This window comes from Cygnus olor, chromosome 2 (assembly GCF_009769625.2).
Source record: "Cygnus olor isolate bCygOlo1 chromosome 2, bCygOlo1.pri.v2, whole genome shotgun sequence".
In the NCBI taxonomy this organism is placed as follows: domain Eukaryota; kingdom Metazoa; phylum Chordata; class Aves; order Anseriformes; family Anatidae; genus Cygnus; species Cygnus olor.
The window spans coordinates 111841320-111862286 of NC_049170.1; the positions used below are offsets into that span (position 1 = coordinate 111841320).

The 20967-nt window shown below is 39.0% G+C and overlaps 1 protein-coding gene across 6 annotated transcripts in view; it reads right to left on the reverse strand.

Annotated features, from left to right (window-relative positions):
* The window catches only part of OSBPL1A (oxysterol binding protein like 1A), a 78085-nt gene that overhangs the window by 54302 nt on the left and 2816 nt on the right, over positions 1 to 20967 (reverse strand). For all 6 annotated transcript variants that reach the window (XM_040547870.1, XM_040547868.1, XM_040547869.1 and 3 more), the window contains 13 exons: positions 18449 to 18571; positions 14270 to 14355; positions 12093 to 12167; positions 10860 to 10971; positions 9660 to 9745; positions 6060 to 6204; positions 5228 to 5295; positions 5095 to 5139; positions 3863 to 3936; positions 3718 to 3781; positions 2576 to 2677; positions 1308 to 1433; positions 87 to 168 (listed from right to left, as the gene is read on the reverse strand). In XM_040547870.1, the coding sequence (XP_040403804.1) occupies positions 87 to 168; positions 1308 to 1433; positions 2576 to 2677; positions 3718 to 3781; positions 3863 to 3936; positions 5095 to 5139; positions 5228 to 5295; positions 6060 to 6204; positions 9660 to 9745; positions 10860 to 10971; positions 12093 to 12167; positions 14270 to 14355; positions 18449 to 18569 (1186 nt within the window). In that variant the 5' untranslated portion in view covers positions 18570 to 18571. The remainder of the gene's footprint in view (positions 1 to 86; positions 169 to 1307; positions 1434 to 2575; positions 2678 to 3717; positions 3782 to 3862; positions 3937 to 5094; positions 5140 to 5227; positions 5296 to 6059; positions 6205 to 9659; positions 9746 to 10859; positions 10972 to 12092; positions 12168 to 14269; positions 14356 to 18448; positions 18572 to 20967) is intronic.

The following is a 20967-nucleotide window of genomic DNA, read 5'->3' on the forward strand; positions in this document are numbered from 1 at the left end:
AATAAAAGCACATGCTGCTTAAGGAAAAAAAAAAAAAAAAGAAAATTGCCTGGTAACAAACTGCATTTTATAAGAATAAGTTTTACCTTTTGTAACATCCAAAGATTTAACCATTGCAAGAAAGTCTGAAATCTCTTTACTGAGTCTTTGCTGGCATGCTTGAGCTTTCTGGAAGAGAGCAAGGGCAGCAATTTCAGAAGGGCCTTGTTCTAGGGAAAGCATACATCTATTCTCTTAAGTACATTGAAACTTTTTAATTTGGAGAGCATTACATATTAACAAATTTGAACTTGTTTTTGAATTACCTTCAAAGACAAAAGCAAACAGAAGATTTATGCACATATTATTGACCAGCTTTTGTTTAAATTAGCATAACAAACGAAACCCCAAAGTTATATAATCTGTTCTGCTTTTCCAATTTTTTCTCCCCTTTTTTTATTAAAAAGTTTGAAAACCCAGGAAAAGCCATTGCTTGCCCTTTGACAAGGAACACAAGAGTAAGCAAATGCATAAATTAGCTGACATCTGGCAAGTACAAAGACTTACAGGAACACATCCCAAGATCAAATCCCAAGCCTGTATTTGAACGTGCAGTTATCTGTTGATAACATCACCTTCTTGAGCAGGCTGCTGGGAACTGCCAGCAGCAGTTATCCTCCCATGTCCTTTCTGCCATTCTCTTGTTGTACCGAAAGGTTAAGGTACAAGTCATACGGTGCTCAGTCACATGATTTATTTTTTTTGCATTGCAGTGTCAGAAATTCTGCCTACTCTCCATTAAAGCAAAAGGGTTTTAGAAGCATGTATACAGCAAAAAACAAGAATCACAGCCTCAACGCTAGAATAATCACAAAATGACTCATTTACATTGGAAGTCTGAACAATCCTTGTGCAATATACCTGATGTGACCTGAGGTGTTAAAGGCTCATTTCTAGGCCATTTCACTCCCTCTTTTATAGAGGTACATACAGCTGAAGGTTAACTTTGGTAACATCAAAACTAGAGTACAAGCACAGTATACAAGGCTCCCTCTCCTGGCTGAAAGACTTAAAACAACTTTCTACTTTGTAGTGCTGGTAAAATTGGAAAGAAAAAAACACCATCCTATAACTAGAATAAACACGCCATTTTATGCATACAGTCCAAACAGGAATATATCACAATAAACAATGCAAATACAAGCATCATTTATGTACCCAGGGAAAGAAAGAACCATTACTTTTGGCCAAAAGTACACTAAGTATCCCTGCACAAAACAGTGCAACTGCAACTGCCTAGATACACAAAACAAGTATTTAGTACATACTTTCAGAGTTTCTTGTAGGTCTGTAACAGATACTGTATCATCTTCCTCATCATCACTACTCAGCTGTTCCTGTGTGCAGTAATGAGTGCTATAGGCAGAGTGGTCTTCTATGGCTTCCAGCCAACTCTGAACAGAAAAACAGAAGTTAATACATTTCAAAGGTCATCCCCAGAAGGCAACAGCATATATGCAAAAGAACAAATTAAACTGTTCTATATATATGGCATTCAATAGAAAAATGTGACATCTTAGGAAGCAAAGACTAACAAAAGTTTCAACATATTCAAGATAAGATGCAATGCGGTCGTAGTGCTACTAGAACTTAACTGATCAGACTTGAAGCACAAAAAGCTCACATAAAAACGTTGTATCAATTAATAAAAGACTGCAGAAATTGTATTTTGCACCTTTGGTTTTCTGTTCAGACAGCAAGGTCCCTGTGGCAAAGTCAGCCTTCTTTTGCATGACAAACTCTGTACAAAACTTCAGGCACTATCATAATTAAGAGGTCGATTCTTTTCCTGCTCAGAGGATGACAGAGGGGCTGAGGTTAGAAGGGACCTCTAGAGGTCATCTGGTCCAAGCCCTGCTCAGGCAGGGTCACCGGGTTGGCTCAGGACCAGATTTAGAAGGCTTCTGAATATCTCCAAGGATGGAAACCACAACCCCTCTAGGCAACCTGTGCCCTTCACCAGACTCCCTCCAGTATATCTGTACGTCTGTCACAGTGGGGAGCCCAGAACTGGACGCAGTATTCCTGATGCTTCCACCTCTGCTTTGTCTCTAGTTAACATACCTGTAGAAGTACAATACTAACTACACTACAAAAAACTCGTGTCGTTTCCCCCCCCCCCAAAAAAAATATTAAATATCATCTGTGAGGTTGGCTAAGAGTAGACCATATCATGAAACCTCCTTTTGTTTGGGATAACGAACTATGACAGAAAGTACAACTGAAGGAAGTTGCAGTAGAAATCTACCGGATGGAGAAGTTTATGAAAAAGAAGAAGTTAGACTACAAGGCATAGTACAGACTCAGCTGGAAAACAAGGAAATACTAGTTTTAAAGATGCTAGCAACAATATGCTCATTTTTGCAATCTACTCTATAGTCATGCTAAGAGATTCAATACATTCACTTACATTACCAAGTCCTGATAGTCCAGATACTGAATCTGTCACTAATGCACCCGTAGCTAGCTGCATGCAAATTATTTTCATTATAGAAATCATTACATCTTAAAGCCTTCAATAAAGGCTCATTTTTACCTCTCTTGTTTGAGAAGGAAGGCTATTTTTAGGGATCTTGAAACGATGAACAGTGTCATCAAAACACCTGACAGAAAAGAAGCAACTGTCTGTAGATTTTACCTAAAGCAATGGGGAGAAGAGATAAAATGAGTATAAATAATCAGTAAAAGGCAAAATTGTGTAAGAGTAAGCAAGGTGGAGAATTACTCTCAGAAGTTTTTGCCTCAGTTTTGATGCAAAACAGGTAGTTTACAAAAAGCTTTCTCAGAGCAGCTGTGCAGAGTGTGCTGACTTGCACTTTACCTCATGAATGAAAAGACAGAAGTTCTCTTTGTCAAGACATTATATTTGCATAGCATTGATTGATTCAGACAGGATCTCAGCAATGGTGCAAAACCACCGAAGTTAAGGAATTTGTAGGTATAGAAAGGCAAGAATCACTTTTCATACAACAAGAACATATGTAACACAGCTTGCGGTGCCAGTTTATAGACCTAGAACAGGCTATCTAAAGAAGTATTGAGATTATCCTAAATGCATTCCCCTTGAGCACTTCATCTTTCTGCACATTATATGCCTTTCTTTCCCTCTCATACACTTCAGCAGTAAAAACGTCTGAGATACAATTATTTTTTCTTCTGAGAGGTGGATTGTCACACCTGGCTTGTTTTTACTGTCTTCCCTCCATCCCTTCCCAAAAAGGATTCCAACAAACATAACTGAATTTAAGGAAGTGTTCAAAAGTTGACGTCAGAACTGATTTGTTCTCATCTGAAATGAATTTAATTTACACATTCAGTCACCAGTAGTCAGTGACAGTTACAGGAGGAACTAGTTATTTGCTGTTCTGTATCACATGCTACAAACAACTGTTTTGCACAACTCAAGAGGCATACTATCAGGAAGTCTTATGTTTGTTTAAATCTTCAGGACTTTGGGAAGAAGTGAAAGAGCTAAAAAGCAACACAGAATACTTTGCCTGACAAGAACCGCTATGGTTTTTGCAACAGCCCAAGCTTTTTCACTTAGTAAAAATAACAGGCAGGCTTGCAACCTAGCTGAAGCTTTCATCGTCTGGATATAGAACACTATCACAAAACAACAACAAAATCAAAAAAAAAAAAGCAGACAGTAGTTACAAATCTTATTTCACTTCCTACCGTGCACACAGCTTGTGTTAGATGCTTGCATCCCTGACGATGCTCGTTATTTACAGCATCAGCTCTTTGAAAGAAAAAGAGATTTAATAACATGAAGATTGGAATTATTTAAATCACTTATCAGAAATTTAAATAAAGAACTTACTGTCTCCGATACCAGGAAAGGACTCCATGCTCGAGTACTATCCAGTAGAGTTTCCAACCAAAAAATCGTGAGCTCTAAGAAAAACAAAACCAAACCCAAAAAAAAGTAAGGTTAAAAGCTGAACAGTTACTAGTCCCAGTAAGCTTGATTGCTTGAAGGTGATTACATAAAACCATCAGTCGTGAGGAAAACATTTTACCTGCTACATGTCATAAAATGGCTTGGGTTGGAAGGGACCTTAAAGGCCATATGGTTCCAACTCCCCCACCATGGGCAGGGACACCTCCTACCAGACCAGGTTGCCCAAAGCCCCATCCAGCCTGGCCTTGAACACCTCCAGGGATGGGGCATCCACAGCTTCTCTGGGCAACCTGTGCCAGTGCCTCACCACCCTCATAGTAATGAATTTCCTCCTAACCTCTAATCTAAATCTCCCTTCTATTAGTTTAAAACAATTTCCCCTTGTCCTATCATTATCTCTCCTGAGCAAGAGGTTGTTCTCCATCTTTTTTATAAGCAGTCTTTAAGTACTGAAAGGCTGCAATGAGGTCATCCCAGGGCCTTCTCTTCTTCAGGCTATCTTGGTGGTTGCAAACATCTGAGAAAACTTTACAATTATAGTGCTATTTTCTTTTCTGGAATATGCCATAAGACAAAAAGCTTTGATGAGCTTGCTATTCAGTCAGAACTGACATATTTAAATGGTGCACTTTTTAATTTTACAGGGATTGTTAATCACCATACAATTCTACTTTGTTTTGTTTCTCTTGATTTTCTTACATCAAGATATCTAACTGCAAAATTTTACCTTTCACAAGCCTTGGTACACAGTTTCAATTTAAAAATCAGCTCTTATATTTGTGTGTGTGAATAGGAAAATTTACACTGAAGAAAGCTTCTACAAGTCTTCAAAGATTTCATAAAAAAAATAAGCACTCATACAAGATTTTTAAAAAAGCTCTCAAGGGGAAGAGAAAGTTCTTTGAATATCATAGAAAAACAAGCATTTGACTGACATTTTCCCTGAAAGTTTTAAAGATTTTCAAAGGTGAACTTGTGGCAAAATATTAGTCATAAATTAAACACACACCAATTCAGGAGAGGAAAAGTGTTTTGCCCATCACACAGATAAAGGCACAGGCTCCCTCATCCATCATCTGCTACTTATGTACATAAAATTACATACTTGTATATCTTATACGCTATTTTAGAAAAAAAAAAAAATAACATACCTTCCACAGGAGACCTTCGTAACGTCTCAAGGGTTTGTTGGTAACCTGCACAAAAATTAAAGCTTATATAGGAATAGCTCAAAACTAGCCAACCTTTGCAAGTGGCATTTTAAATGGGTGCAAAAGTTCTTACCTTTCCAGTTTTACCTCCCAGTATCAGTTTCATTTCTGCACCTTGGGCTAAATCAAGGGGTGTCTGATCTGTTCAGCAACCAAGACAAAGCATGAGAATTTGATGAAAAAACTAGATGCAATTGGCTTAAGATAATAACCCTAACACTGTGTATACCCATTGGTCCCACAGACATCTGAAGTTTACTGGAAATGGGGAACCCCAGCTCCTCAGGGGCAGAAGATGAACAGGATTCTGAACTTTAGTGCACTGAGCTGCCCTACAGAGTTCTACCAGCCACAGAGGGTGCCTTTGCTCTTGGTTATTTAAGTTTGTTTTCAGCACTTCAGCTATGTAAAACAGTTCAGAACATTCACAGTTAGCAAGGTGGAGGTATCTTTAATCAGATGACGTCAAATACACCATAACATCTGCGTGAGGATTTCCTGGACTTGCTTTCATGATTAACCTAATGATCAGAAGCCTTTTCCTGAAAAGGCACTTTGTCTGGGTCATGCCTTCAATCTTAGCACTTTCGTTACCAGTGTCTAAAGCTCAGTGTTTACACCAAGAAAACAAAAGCCAGGCTTGTTTCATGGTTAAGACAGATAACAAGTAAGCTTTCTAGAAATTACTAAAGTAGGAAAATAAAAGCTTATATGAGAAGTATTTTGCCACAGGTTGTAAGTCTCCTGCAATTTAGTCAGTGTTGGACTACCTGTATTACTGATACAGAGCTTGTAAAGCACTAAGTTTTTCCCTGAACATTAAGTTGTAAGTAACATAGCTTATAGAAGCTGTTAAGTTTTTGTTTTCTCTTAACACACTTTATGTACTTTCATGTGGTACTCACCATTTTTGTTTCTTATTTTAGGATCTGCTCCACTTTTCAGAAGTTTTAAAGCACAGTGTTTATGGGCACGGTATGCTGCACAATGCAATGGTGTGTTCCCCATCTGATCTGTACAGTTGATATCAGGTGGTTTGGGCTTATTTAACTGAACCAAAAAAAAAACAAAAACAAAAACCAACAGTTTGGTTGGCTTACCAGTTTCCCCTCCCTCTCCAGATGTCACCTTCATCCTTTTGAAAGCTTGAAGTATCCTAGTTAGGAACAGTTGTGCAAGTTTGGCAATGAAACAGGCAGGTAGCAGTTGTTCTGAGAAAGGAAAAGACTACAGCTATCAAGGAAAATGTTCAGCTGTAGTAAGGAACTTTTTTTTTTTGTATGCTATATCCTTCTCACCTCTTTCTCTGCTCAGAATCTTGGTAAGCTGCACAATGCCAGAGAGAACTCCCCAACACCGGAGTTCACTCATCTATATTGTTACTTTATCTGACTTTTGGCCTGAGCCAAAACTTACTGTTTTTTATGCAAGACAAGAGTCACAGTCTGAAAGTTAGTACTGGCCAGTACTAAATCTGGAACAAGTTTATGTAGCCACCCTGTTTCAGAGAATAAAGATTTTGTATAGTAGGGTGGTAGGCCTGCCATTCTCAGCAACAACACTACTCTGAGCCATTTAAAAGTTCCTGGTATAGGCAGTCTGTCATACAAACAGTTCTGCTATGTTCTGAAGTCTAACTACCACAGAAACTTAAGATTTGAGCAGCTATGTAACTGAGGGGAGGAAAAAATAGTTTTAATTGAACATGATTTTGAGAAACTGACCCTGTTCCCATCAAAGAAAAAGGTTATTAAGTATGACACCACTAACGCCCCTAAAATACCACTATACTTCTCCTGCAATATGTGGCTATTTGAGGTATACATGCAATTATAGTTAAGCTTCCAAACCAAAGGGAACTTCCTTAATAAAAGGGCTAAGTTGGTTTTTAGCAGTCTTAGGGGACTAGATTCACAAGTGACTGATGACAATTCTAGAGAAACTCAGTGTAAGCCTTCTACATTAGCCACATGCTACATCAGAGAAATTATTCCTTAATAACAGGATTCCTGTGGCAACAATTTAACTAAGCATCAATATTAACCACCTTAATGTGTTTCCTAAAGGATAAACTGCTACAACTGTTACTTACAGTTTAACTGGAAAGAGAAATCAAGAAGAAACAGCTTGTGAAAGTATAACCTCATCAACACCAAGATCTCACGTACCTGAGTTCCTGAGCAAGCACAGATTTTCACTCCTTCAGAGCAGCTGTTTTATATCTGCCCTACCACTGCCCTTCAAAACACCTTTTAAGCCACCTGCCTGTGCTTTCAGCAGCTTATACCTTGTTACAAGGTACTATTTGAAGGAAGTTTCATATGTAGACTCATTGAGATAAAAAACCCTCCAGCCATTTCAGTGTATGTACACGAAAGTTTTTGAGAAGTCACAGGAAGAATGCTTACTGTTTTTGACTCAAGTAGACTGAAGAACCCTGTTTAAGACAGCTACGGAACGTCTAACTTTTAATACTAACTTTTAGTAGATCTACTGAGAATCTCAACAGAAGGAAAGCACAAGAGCCACTAGTAGGTTGACTTCAAGAAACCACAATAGAAGGAGTAACTAGAAGGTTAGAAACACATGCAGGAAAAAGAAAAAAATGGTCTGAAGTCCAATTAGAAGGTATGGAGAAACTATACGATTAAGTTATCTTTCCCAGACAATTGCGTTAAAATATGCACCACAGTATTTTTTAGCAAAATTTTCAGGATAAAGGAGAATTAACAATAAAAAGGTATCTTTCAAGTAAGTGCCATTCTGTTCCAAATGGAGGGCACTAGAGAACAAATTCTTGTCTATTATGTCTCACAAAAGAAGACTTAAGCAGCTAAAGAGGTTTCATGAGTATAATAGTCTGCTAATTAAAGGAAAAAAAAAAAAGGAGCAGAAAAGTCCTAAACAACAGTAGGCAAAATATAAGAAATTCTCAAGATAAAGGGCCATTCAGGAGAGCTACACAAGCTCTCCACTGAGATTTTATCTAAGGTTAGAAAAGTCAAGGAGGTTGTAAGTAGAAAAAAGTTCTTTTGATTTCTTCAAGAGTCAGCAGTAGTTTTAAAACTGTAATGCAATGGTCACAGGTCCAATTCAAAGGATTCCAGGAAAAACCCATGTCACTACTAAAAATTCTCAGGCCAAAAAAAAAAAAAAAAAAAAAAGTACTTTGAGATGTTTTAGAGGTCCACATATAGCTGTCCTCACATAAACAGAGCTCAATGATGCTAAATCTGAAATATATACATATTTTAAAAACAAAAAAAGTTTTGTTACATGCCATATGAGAGACAGCACAAAGCTCTTTTTAACAACAGATTACTATGAGGAGTCACCTTTTTCTATATTTTTCCCCTATATCACTTTAAGGCTTAGTCAACAGGCACACAATGTCAAATGCAGCAGGTGTTATGAATCACCAGAATCAAGAACAGACCACTTATGCCAGTGTATTAATTACAATTAGTACAATTATGCCAGTATATTAATGTACTATTCTTCTACATGAGGTACTCCCTATGTCTCTGGTTCTCTCTCCAGTTCAGAGAGGACAGTACAAGAAGTACAGATAAGAATATCAAGGCTGACCCAAGATTTTAAAAGTTTCCATGCAGGGAGTTAGATGGACAAGGGCTCTTTAGCCTAAAAGGGATCAATTTAGATGAGGGAAAGATAACAACGGAATGCCAAATCATTAAACATACAAATCCCACAGTTGTGAATTTTCCATTAAAAGTAAATAGGAGCATTCAGACTGCTTTAATGTATTACCTTTTAAGACTAAAGGTGCTAATCAGATGGAAAATGTTCTACACTGCACATCTGACTTCCAAGGAAACTCTTCAGTACTCTCAAGAAAACTTGAGTTTAAGCACTGAAACGCTTCAAAATCCAACTGGTTCTTGGCAGCCTGCTACAATTGACTCTGTTCTGCAAGCCGTTATCTAGTTGGACTAGGTAGTTTGCAGAGGCACCTTCTGGTCTCAGTTCTTCGGTGATTCTGCTTCTCCCATAGCTCTACTATACCACGGTATTTTTCAGTTTAAATTACTTTCAATGTGTGTACACACACACAAAGTCTTCAAGTGTTTCTCAACCTGGAACTGTGTTGTGCAGGTTACTGTTCATTAAACACTAGAGACTTCAGCTGCAGTGGTTGGTGGGAACAAAAGCTTACTTTCAAGACTGAAAATAGGCCATCCTGCAGTGGAAACACACTGCTATGTCAAGAGATCCAGAACCATTACACTGGAATTTACAACTATATGAAGACTATTTAGAAAAATAACACGAAAGATGTAGAAAACCACTGTTTTGCAACCTCCAACAAGGAGGCTAACAAACACCTGGGGCTTCAGCATCTTACTGATATAATATGGTGCACAGCACTAATATTCGGAAGTCACAGCACTTTGAAATGCAATGCCCAATGTCCCTTTGTTATACATTAGCATCATAGCTTCAACCACATGACACTGAAGTATTGCAAATACTTGAATCCTTACCAAAGCAGACAGTTTCCCTGTTTCCCCATCTCTTGCTGCTCCTAAGAGTTCTTCTTCCAATTTCCTTTCTTGTGTCCTTTCCACTGCTGTTTGGGAAAAAATAAAAATAAAATACAATCAGTCTCAACGAATTGGCAAGTATGTCTGAAGTACACAAGCCTAGGGAGAGAGAAGCGTTTCCAGGATTATTTATTTGGGATAGGTATAAATGGATTATTTATTCAGAAACAACTGTGTCAAAGACAAAAATCTGATGTTCAGAAAATTAATAATATTTGACAAGACATGCGAGTTTGTATACACACATGCATTAATTACTTTTAAACACTTATAGCCCAAATCCAGCCTCTAGTAAAAGAGAAAATGTGAAAACTACATGCCAACCCCATCATATCTTCCTTGCATTCCTTTCAATTTCTCTTCTATTCTTCCTATCATCCCACAGAAATTTTATTCTTCTCTTACAATCAGCAGATGAGCATTGGTAAGGACTGTTATCTCTACAACTGAGCGTCAAATCTGAAGAGATCCCTTTTCACATATATAGTCTGCAGCATTGGACACAGCTCTTCAACATTATTTAGGGGCAGTACATAGTAACACTTGGAGGCAACAGTTCTTGGACTCTCCAAAACTGTAAATAGTGAGGCTATGTGGGTATTTGGACACCACTTCCCTTACTTTCATCACCTTCGAGATGGTGGAAGAAATGTGGGGAAGGTTGGTTTTTATTTTTAATTCTTCTTCATTTGGGATAAGCTCCAAGACTGCAACAGCAAGCTCTAAATTTGATCTAACACTGAGTCACCTTTGCAAGCTGTTCAGAATTTTGCTCTTTATCAATCTTGTTGACAAAGCCATTTTCTATTCTTGACTTCAACTTTTCCTTTTCCAGAGTGCTGCAGCTTTGACTGCCATGTACTATTCAGAGCTGTATCAAGGATCAGCCCAACAGGATTGAAATATTTACTTGAATAATGCTATTAACATTTATAATACACAGCTCTCCAAGTCACTTGCAGACATACCATAGAAAAAATAATCTGTCAGTATTTTAGGAAACAAAATAAGTTGTATTTTTTCTTTCTAATTTCCGTATTTAGATAGAAAATTCAATTGAGCTTCTGTAACTTGCAAGAAAATAACAGATTTTAGAAAGTGCAAGTGTTTAACAAACAATCTATAACCTATTAAAGTTACCTTCCAACATATTCCTTATGTCTTTATCATGAGTAACTTCTTTTGCTGTCTCTCCACTCCCATTAACAATAGAAGTATCAGCATTACACTGCAAGAGTAACATCACCACCTCCTGGAAAACAATTTGAAGAACACTGCTTATCTATTCCAGTTGTGGTAAGGCCAGAACCCAGCTTTCCAGCTTTTGACATCCTGTAAGAGGAGTTGTACAATAACCTATCACCACTAACAAAAACAGGAAGGAATGTTTCCAAGAGATTGAAGAGCAGGACTAACTGCCACCTTCTCTTTCATAGCAGCCAGGTTGAGGGAACTAACAGGGTTATGGCTGAACAGACCCACTCTGATTTAAAAGCATATCAAGTGTATTATATAAATACTGAATTTGACAGATGAAAATAATATTACTGGCTCTTGGTAAGAGAAACCTTGTGGCTAAATAGACACTCTTTCAGTAGGGCCAAGAGATTATTCATAGATGTAGTGCTAGTTTGGGAGTGATGATAGGAAGCAGGGAACAAATCAAACTAGTCTCACATCACAGACCTGTATGAAGCCCGCTAGTTCTACTTATCTATGAAAAAACAACCGTTCCAGACACCGAATGGTCAAGTCTGTCCTAGTTTATATTTCTGCCCCTCCAGAAGCCTCCGAGATTAAAATAAAACGTGTTTTCTATCTACGTAACTATACATTTAATTAGGAGGAACAATTCCTACTCCTCTTACTCAAACATACCAGGCACAAATTGATCTGTTGTACTTTAGCAGTAGATGAGATCTACTAGCAGAGATCTTTACACTGTCTTCCACATGGTAACACTCAAGCATTTTCTCTGGCATTAAGCAGAAGCAGCGCAGAAGCACCAGTTAGTTACACAACTGATGCACAGTACGTCAGTGGAAGACAAATACTACTATTTCTTTCTCTGTCCGCTAGCAACACTGTCACCACCAGAAAGCCAAAAAAGATATGACAAAGTGTACCACAGAAAACCACAGACCAGTCTTCTCTTGTCTTCAGAAAAAAGAAGATATTTGTACCATGTTTTTGTTTTGGACAGAGTTACAGCAGCTATGCAATGTGCCCAGTTCTTTTGAACACTCTGTACCAAAACAAACGATAAGTCTTTTTCAGAGAGATGCTGTATCAATATCTTTTTGAAGTGATCTTACTGCTAGAGTTTCCTTAACAATCCTATGAGTGAGGCTTAAAAAATCTAACACATTTTACCTTACGTCCTGTGAAAGCTGCACGATGGAGCGGGGTGTCTCCCATGTCATTCAGCACATTCACATCTGCACCAGCCTAAATGGCAAGAGCAAAAGACATCTGAATGTTATTCCAACAGGAACTGTGAAGATATTCCCTGTGACTAAAGGGGGCCTCATGACAAAACTGGATCAGAACTTCATACAACCATACTGGAAACAAAGGTGAATTATGTATGCAAGATTCATAGCCAGAATCGTACAAATTGCTTCAAAAAGGAAAAACCTCTTGTGTTTTTTCCAGGCATCTCTTTCACTTTTGAGAAGGTAAACAGAAAAGGTTAACAGTTTGTAGGATTGTTTTTTTTAGTTTGACTGTTTTGGATTTTTATTGTTTTTTTTTTTTTTTAATTATTTTTTTTCCCAACTTACTGAAAGAACTGCAATAGTAATGGAGAATGTGCATATCATAGGTGTATACACACAGTAGCACTGGTCTACTGGTGCTGCCAATTTAACAAGCAATATTCTCTCTAGCAAATACTGTTGCACTTTCACTTGAAGTGAAAACGTCCTCGTCAGCATTAAGATGGTACCTATCTGAAACGTAACCTGTATCTCCTCCCTTCCCTTCTATAATTTTTGGCTTGAATACCACTTCGTCTTGTCACACGCCTTCCCCATCTCATACTGTTTCTCTGAAAGGAAGACTGCTTGGCATCCTGCATAGGAAACCAAAAGATCTTACCAGTCTTTCTGTAGGGAGTTTTTCTATACTTCTTTACCTAACCCCTCAGAAAGTCAGAAAGCGGACAGGACATATTTACCTTTATGGCTTCCATATAGATCACTTAATTTAAATCAGACCACTGCTGTCTGACTCTGGTTCCAGGGCCCTGTTCCTGACAATTCCTCACTCACTAAGTCATTTAGCACAAAATGTAGGCACAAGTACAGAGAGCACACTACATATGCCTAGCTTTCAGTGGGGCACAGCCTCCTTTATTATTCCATTTATTCTTTAAATAATACCCTTTCAAGAGCACTACAAGCTATGAAGAAAGCACTTAAAATTACACACGGTCTTTCATCTCTGGAAGCATTGATAAATATGTTAAGTGACAAAACTTCACCTTTTGCTTTAAGTAGCCCTCTTGGATTGAGGACAGCGTTATCTACTGAGCAGGCACGTAGGCTAGAGAAGAACTTCTCAAAGAAACGTCGACTTTGTTTCCTGCTTTAGAGTTATGATTATGGATGGTAGCCTTTATTCTGAATGAAATTCAAGTTTAGATTAGCTACCTTTGTATTTGAGACTGTTCAGCACATTCCTACCATCTACAGCAAAATCTTTCAAACAGGAATAAGGTATAATACAGGTAGAATTGGTTGAAGATTCTGTGAGAGATGAGGGGAAAAAACTCAGCCAGAAACAACTCAAAACACAGTGCAGATGTGACTACGAAGATACGAATAGGTTAGGTTTGACCACAAAGGTTAACAGTTCATCATTTCAAAGATGTAAGAAAGAAATTATGAGTCAAACTACAATAACACGTGCCTAGAAAAAAAATGCATACAAGTTACTCTGCACAGAATTCTGCAAATACTTCTACACAAAACTTAGCTAGGTAACATAAGTGCTTGCACCTGAAACATTTTGGACTTTCCTACAACTCACTAAGTGAAATTTCCTAAATTATACACTTTCTGTATCACATTAAGATAGATCAGGCCCTTGAAGCATTTGAATTACTAGTATGAGACGCTGCTTACTATCTGCAGAAACCCATCGCTCAGACTTTCACAAGCACATGCCCATATACCACACAATGTCTTTCATTCCAACATTCAGATGGTTACATGGATGGCACACAAGCTTAACGAGAACGTCAGCTTAGTACTGCTAGTACTGATAAACACTGTTCAAAGTAACAGCTGTATACTACTGCAGTATCTCAGAGACTTCCAATGTCACTATTTGGGATCCTCGTAAACTGGGCTGATCCTAATACTGCAACTATTTCACTCCTTAGTTTTAAGGATCAGTTTAGTTATCTCTGTTACCTGCTGATAGGAGTGGCTCCATCTCTCTGCAACGAAGACTTTCTTCTATTGCAAAAACCTGAATAAATACTAAGTTCTTCTACAATAACAAAGATTTTTCAGCCTTACACATTGAGGCAAATAGAAATATACCTTCAGCAAATCCTCTACCACAACAGCATGTCCAAAGTAGCATGCAAGGTGCAGAGGTGTCCAACCCATATTAGATTTACTTCTGCCTAAAAGACACAAAACAGAGTCAGGTAAGTTAACTGTTGGTCACACAGCATGAAAAAGACCTTGTCATGTGCTCGGAGGTTTGTACATATGCTCATTCTTCACAGTAACAGAGGAACAAAGAGGCTGGAACCATCAGTATTATTCATGCTATCTGAACTACTAATTTACTATGTGGTTTGAGAAAGTAACAAAGTCTTTCTTAAAGAGCATTTAAAGCATGTCTTGGAGGATTGGCAGTATGATTGAAAGTCAAGAACCGTCCCACAATCACTTCTTTAGGATTAAGATATTAAAGCATTACAAATTACTACTAAGGTGACAAACCCCTGTTACTTGCCCATTGCAATGCTCATGTGTGTTAAGAAAAGATGCTTTGTGCTATGTTTTTACTAAGCGACAGACCCACAGCACTCTGAGTGCCACCTAAAAGCTATCACTCTGTTTGGAAGCAAAATGAAAATAAGGCACTAGAAAATAATTTAAGTTACTTCCACCTCCGTGTTTCCCTTTTCAAGTATGCTCAAGTGTTGAAGCTGGGAACGTGCACAATGTTAAGTTTGCCATGAGGAAATAAGCCTCTTGCACAAGTTAAAAAGAACTGCTGGACTTCACGGTTTGTCATTCTCTTTCTGCTCTCATTTTACAAATTAACATTAGAATGTAGTTAACAGCTGAAACACTTTCCCATTTCTTATGATTGTTTCCAGCTAACACTTCTATCTTCTATTGGCCATTTCTCTCGTTACTTGTTTCCTCCTTCTCTGCTCCTTCTATTGTTCCAACCCCAGATTTAATACCTTCCCCTCATCCCAGTCTGGCCTACAACAGAATTCCTGCCCTATATGACTGATGGGCTCAAGTACCACAGAAAATAAATGCTGCGTGGATCAATAACTCTGGGGCTATGTATGCTGGATAATACACTAAATGGACACCTCACTTCAGTAGAGCAGGAGGTTCTTTCAAAGACCACAAAAAGGGGCCTAGCTGCACTGAATTCATACAATTAGCCCAAGACAGTTCTTAATTTCAGCACTGACAAGGCAACGCTGCTGCCAAGGATTTCAGTCATGAAAAATTCAGGAACCTGTCCAGATTTGCAGTTCTTATTCAATAAAGTGCCAGAGGCCCTTGTTCTGCACCCACTCAATGTTTGCATTTTTGATGTTAGCCAATGTGTTACTTCTCAACCTTGAGGCATTTGTTACTCCTCTTCAAGTGACCACAAATGTTTGCACTTTGATGTCCTACTTTATTTATTTAACAACGGGACTTCATTACACTGGGAAGAACACAGGGATAGAAAAGTAGACTAGCACAACAACAAAACAACCTCCCCTACCCATTTCTCTGCTTTGATGGCAGTTAGCTGTAACTCTCAAATGTTACCATTTATTTACAGAATGAAGGCAAACTAGGCAGTCACATTTTGATTGTGGTCTGTCAGGATACTCTACAGTCATTAAAATGCATACTGTGGCATGACACTATTGACCACTGTCTTTATTTCAGAGTTCTGTGGTGGTTTTTTGTTTGTTTGTTTTAACTTTGCAAAGTCCTAAACATCCTATTTTCTTGAATTTAAGATGGCCATAGAAAACGACCATTTTGGATGAAACCCTGTTTGTTGGTGTTTTAATGTGGATATCTTTTTTTGAAGCTGGTGAACTGAGAAAACTGAAAATGGAAGTTCACACCATTTAGCTGGATCATCATCAAGCAAATCGTGCTTATCTGCAAGCACTGACTGACTAGAATCCAGCCACAGCACGAAAAGTCTGGATTTATTTTCCCTTCCTTCACTTTGTCTGAAATTGGGACCGCTGTTGTTAGACTTCATGCTTGTGTATCTAGAGAACAGCCTCAGAAATATGGTCAGCCTTGGAAAGACAATACAGGTTTTATAAGATGTTGGAGGAAGGCTTTGACACCCAGCCACGTTAATCTGTCAGACTTTAGTCTCCAAAGGCACACTCAGGAGAAGTTTACGCTACCTCCGGTACAGCCTTCCACCTGCTCCAGAAGTACTTTATTCCAAACCAAGTGTCATTGCCACATCAGATGCAAGTCCTGAAGGAACTGCGGCAGTACTGAAGACAATCCCCATACCCTGACTTTCTAGGGAGATCCAGAAGGCAATGACGGAAGGACAAGAGGCTGAAGAGAGGAAGATTGAGGGTTGCAAAAAGTTGGTTACAATCTACAGCCTGCATTTTAGTTAATCATCATGTGGTTATGCAATTACTATCTGGCAGTACCCAACAGATCAGGATTTGTAGCAATACACAGTGGTTTCGGTAATGAGGAGGCAGTAGAGGCTGGCTGGCTGGAATTTGTCTTAGACTATTTTCAATGGGATGCTCTACAGGAGGAGAGTTAATTGAAACAGCCAGTCTCCAAAGAGTGACTGCGGAAGAATGGAGATTTAACTCAGGTTTCACACAACCAGAACAGTTCCTCCAGAGGACGCTTTAGTTGCACTTCTGTCCTCTAACATTTAGAGGAACCATTTAGAGGTCATAACAGAGATTTCACTGCATATAGATTCCCTATCCAGATTTAGTTTAACCTAAACTATCACCAGCACATTCCCTCTGGTTTCCTAGACATAATACATTTGCAGGCATGTATTAGCTGGTTGGCCATGTATCACTGAACTGAAAGAGCAACAGCTAAGCACCATGTACCTAGCCTTTCATTAGGTCAGTCTCTTCTACCTAGCTACAGACTTTCACAATACCAACACTCAGCTGTGAGCAGGAATGCTGAACAGAGACCAATTTGCCTGACATAATGTAGGACTGCACATTATACAACTTCATTATGCTTTCTCGACTTCAGATTATGTTTAGGAACACATCTGAGAAGCTCTGCAAATGCCTCCAAGCACTTTTTTTTTTTTATTCCAGCTGTTTAGACTACACACAATGCCATGAATATTTGCAAAGGACACGGTTGTGAGGGAGCAGGATTCTAGTTCCTTCAAGCTCTGTCTAGCTTCCTTTTAAATTATGAACTAGCTCGCTGAAGATGAAGTATCAAGGGTCTGGGTTTTACACACAACTTGTTTTTCCTGAGGTGAGCACATTAACTATTGGAAAAACATAGCCACCAATGAGTAGCCAAACAAAAGGATGAGTAAACTGATGATTAAGAACTAGAGTTGGGAAAGGGACAGAGCTTATTTAGATAACAGCCTTCCCTGCTCTCTAGGGCAAGGTGTTCCCTCTTTTGAGGCTGAGAGGAAGCATAGCTGCTCTCTCCCCTCAGTGCTATTGTCTCAGTGTTGCTTAACAGTTAAACATTGAATTGCCAGGCTGTGTAAAAAGAGTGGGATATACATCCATCATTTTGAAGCAACCAGGAACATACTCCTGTAAAAAATATAAAGCTGTTAAATGAATACAGAAATAGGGCAGTCTGCTACTGCTAACAAGCTTGCTGAGCTGGCCCCGATTTGAAGTTTTAACACTCGGCAGGCTTAACTATGTGAGCTATGCATACGCCAAACTTTAACACTGGCCAAAGACCCAGACGCAGACAACTGGCAGTTTTACTTTCATTTCCCAAGTGACCTAGTACACTACATAGCAAAAACTATGCCTTTATCCCAACCGTCCTCACACGTGACAAGAGATATAGCTGCTGCCATTACACGATAATGAAACATGGCCCTAAAAATCATATCTAGCAGAGCAGAAATACAGTACCTGATCTTTTCTGCAGCCTTGATGGAGACTCTACCTCCCAGAACCATCCCATGGCACCATGGTATGTTTTGTTTAATATTACAGAGCTCCGAAGTTGACATAAGCTTGAACATAGCTAGAAAGAGGTACTGATTTTTTGTCTTGTTGACATTTCTAGCTTCCGTGAATTACTCAGAGTTTCTGTACATACTTCTGTACTCTGCTTTTATGCTCTCTCCCCTATGCAAGTATGGTCTTAGGAGCCACAGGGTAAAAACAGTTGTATAAGGATTTTTTTTTACTCTATTGAGCACTCCAAAGAAAACAAGGTTATACTGTCAGTGACAATTCCACTCTCTGTGGCTTCAACAGTGCGGTTAAACATTTGAGAAGGGCTACTAACCTTTACAGTTGATATCAAAGATTATTTCTCCTTTGTTCATGGTATCCAACAGCTGCTTAACTTCCTCAGCATTTCCATTTCTAGCATCATGGAGAAGCTGCTGTTCTGCTTCAGTACTCATCTCTAATAAAGACATAAAAGAACCAATTTTGCAATGTCTTTGCTATAAGATATGGCTTACTATTATCTCACTTTTCTCCCTTAGATATCAACACCAGTATGAGAAAGATAATTATTTCCTATGTTGAACATGTTTAATGCACAAGCTGTTCTCAACTGGCCAGCACCCAGTCATGCTCCTAAGAGGCATTAAAATTCTTCATATTAGCAAAGCACTTAAGCTTTTAAGAGGCAGTGGGGGGTGGAGATGGTGGGGGGAAAAAAAAAAAAAGTTGTACACTTTTTAACCCATATCTTCAGAATTAACTGAGACTTATTTTACTGCTAACCTTGGGGAACAGAATCCATGTTCACATGGAGGCCTCAAATACCCATCAGGGACTAGTATAATCAGTTCCTGGATCTCAGATACCTGACCCCACAAACCTGACTTGAAGGGGAATCAGATACTCGAACATTTTTGCAGATTTGACCTTCTTTCTAAGAAGCACAAGAGTACAATAAGAGGAGTCAAATTTTCAAAGCAGCCTCAGAAGACTGTGATACACAATGTATTGCTGCCAAAACCAACAGTAAAAGAAGAGCTTGCCCAAACATAGCGTCTCCAGTTTTGGTATCTTCACCTGACACACCAGGCTTACCAGAGCCTGATGAATCAAGATTCCTAAAGTCGGTTAATGACTACAAGGAACATAACTGGTCTAACACAGTTAGTTTTCCTATACTAGCCTTAAAAAAAAAAATGCAGTCCCACAACTTGTTTACACTCTGCTGCATTGGAGAGGCAGCTCAATTGCACCACACACATTCAAAACTAAGAACAGATGCAGGGAGCTCTTCCACTGCTGTAAGATGAGAAGCTACTCAGCAAGAAAAGGCAGTAAGAGCACTGGGTAAGCAACGGAAAGCCAGTAACAGATCTTGTTAATATCCCAGACTGGGAGAAAGAAATCTAGAGTAGGATACAGTGCCAAGTGGCCAGCAACAGAGAGGAGAGCTTTCCTCTACTTTTTGCTCAATCAGCAGAGGGAGGGACAGAATCAGTTTTCAGAATGAAGGCTTTGCCAGGGAGAAGGCTCTTTTCTAGCACATTTCAGAAGAACAAACTGGATCATCACCTGCAAGCTATCACAGACACAGCATACAACCTTCTTCTCCAGCAGTGGTTAAAATACCCGTTTGTGCCTGCTTTTCAGTTCTGCTAGGAAAAACAGTGCTAGTCCTTCTAGTAAGCCTTCAAGCCCTAAAGCTACCTTCTCCTTTAAATAGGAGTCTACCCACTTGTCTGAGGCAACACAGCGGTTTGTTTTTACTGGGACAGGTATAATTCTCTTCAGTGAATCAGTTCCACCAGTGTCTAGAGAAAGATCGAAATCAAGTATGTTAATGTATTAGCAGTCTGCAGTGGTTTTTCTGAAGCTGAGCAATGCTGTTTCAGTGGGACACAGAACGCAGCACTGAGAATCACACAGGCAGAAGCTTCAGAGGATAGTTAGAGCTCATTCTGCTGGCTTACCCAGAGGGGAGAGGGGGAGGAAGGAAGCAAAACTCATCCTTCATTACACACACACACAGAGTATTTCTTTAGCAATTTCTTAAATACATCAGCTGAGAGAAATATACTCTTATTGCTCCCTACCATTTGTCAACATCTCGCATACACGGCAGGTATGAACAGCAATACGCTTCCAACACGTTAAGAACCCGCTGTTTCCATTTGATATTGACTAGCAGGAAAAAAAGACTGCTTGGGAAGGAACCAAGGAACTGATCCAAATGCACAACTCTTGTATGCAGCAAGGCCAGTCGTGTGCATGAGCAGAATGTTAAACGGCTGCGTTCAGCAGACAGCTGAATCACTCAGTATAACTACTTACACGATTTCCCCCTCCCCAAGCGGTCATTCAGTTAAAATCCCTGTGACTTGTTTGTACTCTTACAGCAAATATTACCATAGAGCGACGTGTGTGGTGACACAGCTGAGAAAGGTCTGTCTGCTTCACTGTTTCAGTCCCCAAAGCTTTTGCTGCTTAGGCCAAGTCTCCAATTTCAATACACTTTGTAAGCTTGGAGCATGCAACGATGCAGAAGAATGACCGTCTGGCTATTAGTCATAGTTAGAAGGATCATTCACGTGAAATTGTTCCTACTTCTGGGGCTGGAAAGTGAATCTGCATGCAGTTACTATGTAAGTGATACAGAGTCTGAAGTTTTAGCTAACTAGCTAAATTAAGTGCCTAAATGAAGCCGACAGCAAAGGGACTCTTAACAGAACTCAGCATAGTCTTCAAAACACTGTTTTAAGCAGTATGATTTGCTCCTTAATGGAGACGAGCAACTGCCAAGAGAATTTTGAGTGGCAAGCTTACAGTACTGAAAGAAATCAATACATAGGCACT